Source organism: Diadema setosum, chromosome 4, assembly GCF_964275005.1.
Source record: "Diadema setosum chromosome 4, eeDiaSeto1, whole genome shotgun sequence".
Lineage (NCBI taxonomy): Eukaryota > Metazoa > Echinodermata > Echinoidea > Diadematoida > Diadematidae > Diadema > Diadema setosum.
The window spans coordinates 35,471,432-35,478,060 of NC_092688.1; the positions used below are offsets into that span (position 1 = coordinate 35,471,432).

A 6,629-nucleotide genomic window follows, 5' to 3' on the forward strand; every position below is an offset into this window, starting at 1 on the left:
TCAATCTTATTCATCTTAACTATTGCACACTCAGATCAACCTATAATACAAACCAAAAACATATATTACGAATTACACTTGTATCACTATTCTCAATAATTATGAAAAAAAAAAATAAATTGAGTTTATGTTAATTGTATATGTAATAATTCGTCATTCCTGCCTACCAATTCTTCTGTGTCACAAAGAGTGTAAACAAGTTCCTTGCAGCTAAGACTAATTTCGTGATCAAGAATTATTGCTTCTTGTATACATGACAAGCTTATAGTCCTACTCATCTTCCCCATTCTCTTCCACAGGCATCATAATGGGTGCATTTGTTGTCTGCTGGCTCCCGTTCTTCCTGCTCTACGTCATCAAGCCGTTCTGCGTGGACTGCCACGTCCCTCTGGCCCTGGAGCGGTTCGTGCTCTGGCTGGGCTACCTCAACAGCCTGCTCAACCCGATCATCTACATCTGCTGCAAGCCGCTCTTCAGACTCACGTTCAAGCGGATCCTCCTCTTGCAATACTGCAGGTGCGCTGACGGGCAAGTGGGCTGGTTGATGCGGGTATTAGTAGATGGATTGGCTGTTTCGGATGCTGCTCAAATACCAGACTGAAAGTCATCAGACTCTATGAAATAGAAATGCAGTGTATGAGCTCGCACACACACACACATACACACACACGCACACACACAAACTAAAGAATCAGAAGCAAACAAGAACAAAAGCAGCATGACGTTACCATCAGTCCATGTTGATTAAGGAAGTGCTCTGATCAGATGGTTCTGTTTCCTATTTCCCTTGTCTCTTTGTTACATTCTGTGTGTTTTTGTGACGGTGTATCAATTTTGATAAGTGGTTTCTGGTTTTAGATTTTAAAACTGTTTTTGGTTACATATAATCTAAAGAGAAATTAAGCAGACATTGAGTATACATAGCAGCTGCGCTATAGATGATGTTGTGATGTTAAGCCCTGCGAAACAACCTAAAATAAATAGCATAGAAAGCATGAGAGTGATATACAAATGTATTTATTGTATTGTGTTGTGTTGTATTGTATTACACTGTACGATCCATTGCACGAAGTTTGCTAAGTCAGCGGACTGAATTCATGACACATTAGCCACGCTCTACATGGACAGCTCTCAATCTTTTCATTTAGGCACTGACATCCCACGTACACATCGAAGGTACACTGATATTTATGATGTTGTACAACCTGTAACTTCAATTTCACTGGAGCACATTTAAAACATGAAAGATGCAGAGAGATACATAAAACCTTCATCCCATATTAGTCTCATTTGATATACCCGTAGGTCTACTCGTTTGTGCAACATACCTTATTTTTGACAAGCTAAATTCAGACTGAGAGTGGTTCTTTAGACGGATATTTGGAAGGAAATAATTTGATATTTCCCATACTGATCATTCCCTTATTATAAATGAAAGAAGCAAAATGTCGTATGGAAGGTAATTAAAATGATAATGTAACTTTAACACTGAGATTGAATAGAGTGACGAGTTACAAGTAAAGCTTACAGCTAACGTATCTGAGTAATGTATACTGCATCTCGTTTTCGAATACCACAGTTTATTACTTGGAAAAAAAAAAACCCTCAGCAAATATGCCTGTAAGTTTGCATTTTGAGATGGCAGCATGACGTCAATATTTAGACAGGGAAAGTGATCAATAACTACGAAAAAATAGTGAAAACAAAAACAAAACTGACCATAAAAGAATAGCGCTGCCATTTTTTCTTTCTTTTTTTTTGGGGGGGGGGGGATGGAGACAGAGATAAAGAGAAAATGTAGCTTAAGTTGAACCTACTATAAATAAGGATCTGATGAATCATTTTTGCTTCCGGGTCCCATTTAAACTTGAATTTGATGCTAAGAATGTCGATAAGCTTATTTCAGGAATCGAAGTTTTGAGTGCTAGCGGTGAAAAGAGGAAGAAGAGACAGAGAAAAAAAAAACACGTTTAGATCACTTTTACGCCCGATTTATTTTCATTCAGCCCCGTCCTTCGCGGAGCAAGTAGTAAGAGAGAAAGAAGTGATAAGAGAAAAATCAATGTCCACGGTCGATTCTTTCGGTCTTGTTCACGGTGTCTTTAAAGGGTATCCACTGAGATTCAAACCTTCAGACCTTCAAACCTTGAGATTCAAACACTTATTATGCTTAAAGTCAGGTTGTGACGTCAGCTAATGATAGCGCAGTGGTTATGTGATAATACACTTTTTTTTGTTCGCAACCCCCCCCCCCCAAAAAAAAAACAAAACCCAATCAAATAGACAATAAGACAAACAACGTAGAACAACAACACATAGAAAGGTTTCTGATATTTAAAAAAAGAAAAAATCTGGAAGCATTTTCTATGAACACTGTCTTCTGACGACATCAGTAACGACTGGAAAAATTCTTTCGTTGATATTTCGGCGTGCTTTAAAATGTTTAATAGTTACATTCTATTTCAAAAACCGTGCAAAGCAGCATAATGTGTTTTGCGTACATAGGGCTCCTGTTAAACGTAATCAGCTGGTTCATTAATGACCGAAATATTGGCATTTACCAACGTGTTTCTTTATTCTTGCATTTCAAAATATGGTTTCCTCTTGCTGAGCTGTTGTACATATTTTCTGTAAGATTTATATATACATATTTTTTTTTTCACACGTCAAATCGTATTTGTGATGCTTAGATTGGAATTTAAAGCATGCTTGAATCTTATGCGTAGGCATTTTCAGCGAGATCATCCCTTTGATGCTTTCAGCAACGTACATCGTAGAGATATTTGTATCTAGCTGTCCGATGCCTATTGCCAGAAAGCAAGTAATTTACATTTAAAAGATTGCATAAGCTGAGAATTGGTAAGAAATACGGACCAGACTTCGGCATTCGTCAATCGGACCGTGGTGCAAACGTCAGTAGCTTCTATTCGATTTTCCACTGTAGATTCGATAAGGTTCTTCATTGTATCAAAGCAGATTTGATTGAACCGAGTCTCGTCTGTACAAAGTGGGGCGGTTCAAGGAAATTCTAGACGCACAGTGAAAAGCTTGAGAGGTCCATGTAGAATTGCTTGAATGCGCCCCATTGGAATCGATCCATATCACGAGATCTACGATGATGCTCTCGTGATCTCCGACATTGGACCCATCCCTCATTCAATTTATAAACTTTAAGAAAAACTGGCAAAAATCCACCTCCTTGATTACATTGACTATGATGCGGAAAGTAAAGTTAATCGTGCCTATCATCTACTTTTTCCCCTGAATGAAATCACTTCATTTCGTTTTATTTAATTTCCAACACATATGATTACATCATTTGAATACACATAATAACACAGCAATGCAATGAAAAACAATCCGTGAAAAGTGAGACAATTTTGAAAATTTCAAGACAATAGAGAGAAAAAAAAATGTAGGAAATGGAGAAGTTGTTCTGAAATTTGTTGGAAATCGGAATAAACAAAGTTATGAAATTTTAAATCTTGATGGTGCGCCCTCGTGGATCAATGACAAAGGTCGCAATGGCATTAGACAAATAAGACTACGATGTCAATGCTTTACAAGCCATCACGTGGTCTGTACGTAGAACATTTAGTATCATCCCTTGTCAATGATTAAGCGATCATTACAGCTAAAGAAGCAATCAAAATTAATGTTAGCATTAATTGAAGATGTTGCCACGATAAATCCAGTGATTGCGTACCAATATTTTCAATTTCTCTTTCGCTTTCTATTTCAATTTATTTGAAATCGCTGCACACATCCTCGTGTAACGGACTCCAGGGTGCAAAATTACATGAAATACACACTTTTTTCGATTCCCTTGATCAATTTAAAATATTCTTCACATCGATCGGTTGTACGCCAGTTTTGTTTTTGGTGGGGTTTTTCACGTAATAACCACTCAAATTGTTTGTTTGTTGGTTGGTTTGTTTGTTTGTTGGTTGGTTGGTTGGTTGCGGCGTTTTGTTCTGTTTACTTTGTTTATTCGTGTACGTTTTTATTTTTTTCATCATGAGATAACATCACAAGAAACACCCGTCAAACCTTGAGACCAAACACACTGAGAGCTTGATAATGCTTAGAGTGTGAACTATTAATTATTGAATTTAACTCCACAATGTTCTTTTTGAACTCTTAAGGTTTTCTACTATGGTGTCAAGTATGCGCTAAAGAATGAGGAAGCATCGACATTTCTCAAATGGCAGATTGATAGCACAAATTCGTAGTCCACAGTCAAATACCAATTCACGTACAGTCGAAATCCAAACCTTGCGATTTGTCACTACAACACTACTGTACCATGAACTGCACTGACCGACAGACCTCGACAGCGCCCTCGTTCGGCATTGTCAAGGCTCGGTGAATGTCCTCCACTTCTTCCGTAACAGTATATCACCTTCACAGTAATTCTGTGTGCTTTCTTATGTCTCCTACATAGGAAACAGGGCCAGTGGAAGCTGACTAACCCGGCTCACAAGGGAATCCTCGTTAATTCTTCCCGCCAGAATCGGCCTAACTCATCGTCTGACGGGCCAAGCGGCGCGCGGCGGAAGAAACCCGGCCGGGTCATGTTTGCCGACTGTCCACGAGGAGAACTCGTCGCGGCTCACCACGGTGGAGAGACGTCGCTCTCGAGAACCCCGACGCTGCCGCCAGAGCGAAACAGCGACGGCGTCGTCACCTACAGGAATTTCCCAACGCGGAGTACCGGCGATAGCCATAACGCGATCCATTTCATCGAGCACGTCAAAGCAGCGGACGACAAGGTCAACAACAACACGTGGTTAACGCGCAACAAGTACGAAGCGCGCAATGACTGTCGCAAGTGCTCCGAGACCAAGACCTCCGGCAAGCGCGCACCCAAAGGTCATTCAAAATCGTGCAGAACCAGCTGTGAGGGCAGCATTCACAGCTCGTCACACGACGTCAGTGGCTCCAAATTCTGCTGCAGAGTGTCGAAAAATAGCTTGTCTTCGGACGAATGTCAGGCGAGGAACGTGGACATGGCAAGAGCCGTCGACCTCGCCGTGGAAGAAGCGCGCGAGGCAATCAACCACTGCAGCAGTGGTGGCGCTCCTTTCAGAGCCAACACGGACGCTAATAGCCACACACGGACAACGGTGTGCGTTGTGGAATCACCATTCAGTGACAATGTCTTAGCGGAAAAAGCGCAGACAGTGAACACCACAAAGCAGCAAGGAAAGACCACGGACACTCAAGGAAAGAAAGAGGAAGCTAATTCGGACGATGGGAATTTGTTTCGAGAAATTCTAGTGTGAAAAACTGCGAAGTCTCTTTCAAACTATAGAAATAAGCAAACGAAAAGTAAAAATTTGAGCTGAATTTTTTGCTCGATAAGTTCCGGCGATTTCCATTTGTCTCTTTGCTTATTAAAAAAAAAAACAGTGCAAAGGCGTCTCTTGAGTGCATTTGTTAGAATCTCTAGAATGAAATGTGATTAGATTTTCAAGCTAATTCTGAAGAAAAAAGTAAAATCAAATTAACAGAATGAGGGAGTCATGTGGTATTCATTAATGTTTACATTATTTTTCACTGTAAAGTCAGATTGGGCACAAGCACATAACATAATTGTTATGCAAATTATAGCTGAGATGATGTCGGCGAATCGAAACTCTCTTCAAATTGGTTTGTCTATCTTTCATACCAATCAGGTCTTTGGTCAAAGAATTAGGACAACCTTTCACCCGTCAAAGTTGTCATTTTGCGGGTAAACAAAACATGCGATGAGAGCTTTGAAGGATTAAAGTTTCTATTGTTTTGATTTCACGTTCAAATGAATTGTGGTGAAGACTTAAGTTGTGCAATGAGACAATTGCGAGTTTATTATTTGTCATCACCTCTTCCCATTCACATATTATGTGGTTGCTAGTAATATCACTGCTACAGGAAAACACTTTTAGACTTATACTTCATTACTTTCCTATTTTTGGTCCGATTTTGATAAAAAAAACAACCCATCATTCTGTTTGTTTGATTTTAGTTTACTCGAATTTCTATGAAATTTCACTCATATGCTATCATGCACCAAGTTTTGAGGCGGAAAAAAAGAGCTAGATATATGAAATTTCAGGGATATTATTGTTTTTACTTCGTTTTCAAGCGCAGATCAGATCATGGGAAGATCGAGATTGAGTTAATATGTGTCTTGTGTTTTTCTTGTATCTTAATATTCGAAGTCTCTGCATACCTCTTTGTCTGTTTGTTGTCCCAATTCCCGATGCATGTCTGTGTCTGGCATTTGTGAATAGGGAGCTTTAAATTTGAGACACGGACGTTTAAGACGACTTTTAATAGCGTTGGTCGTTCTTCTCTCGCGCTGCGTCGTGTTACAAAGTAGCCTTAGATCGCGCGAGGAGACAGTCTATACAAAGTTGCATCAAAGAGCTCTCTGCGGTGTGAATTTGAGCGGACGCAAAAATGGCCCAGAACCGACCTGCAGACTCGACGGCGCGAGGTCGATTTTCATTAGTAAAATTTGCGCAAATGCAGAACGGTTTATTTTTCCTTCGAACGTCCGCGTCGCGAAAATCTAAAGCTCCCTATTGATACGACCAATAATGAGCTTCAAAGTTCATATTAATTTCTGAGAAGAAGCGTCCTCA

General features: G+C 39.9%; 1 protein-coding gene across 1 annotated transcript; it reads left to right on the top strand.

Annotated features, from left to right (window-relative positions):
• Positions 1-307: 307 nt before the first annotated feature.
• Positions 308-5,285, top strand: LOC140227819 (uncharacterized). The gene is made up of 2 exons (XM_072308213.1): positions 308-516; positions 4,445-5,285. Exons 1-2 carry the CDS (start codon positions 308-310, stop codon positions 5,283-5,285), a joined length of 1,050 nt encoding a protein of 349 aa, XP_072164314.1.
• Positions 5,286-6,629: the final 1,344 nt, after the last annotated feature.

What these genes read in the sequence shown, in the direction of transcription:
- LOC140227819 (XM_072308213.1), top strand. Translation starts at nt 308, where the DNA reads ATGGGTGCATTTGTTGTCTGCTGGCTCCCGTTCTTCCTGCTCTACGTC. An exon ending in CTCCTCTTGCAATACTGCAG is followed by an intron (nt 517 to 4,444) that starts GTGCGCTGACGG and finishes TCTCCTACATAG; the next exon opens with GAAACAGGGCCAGTGGAAGC.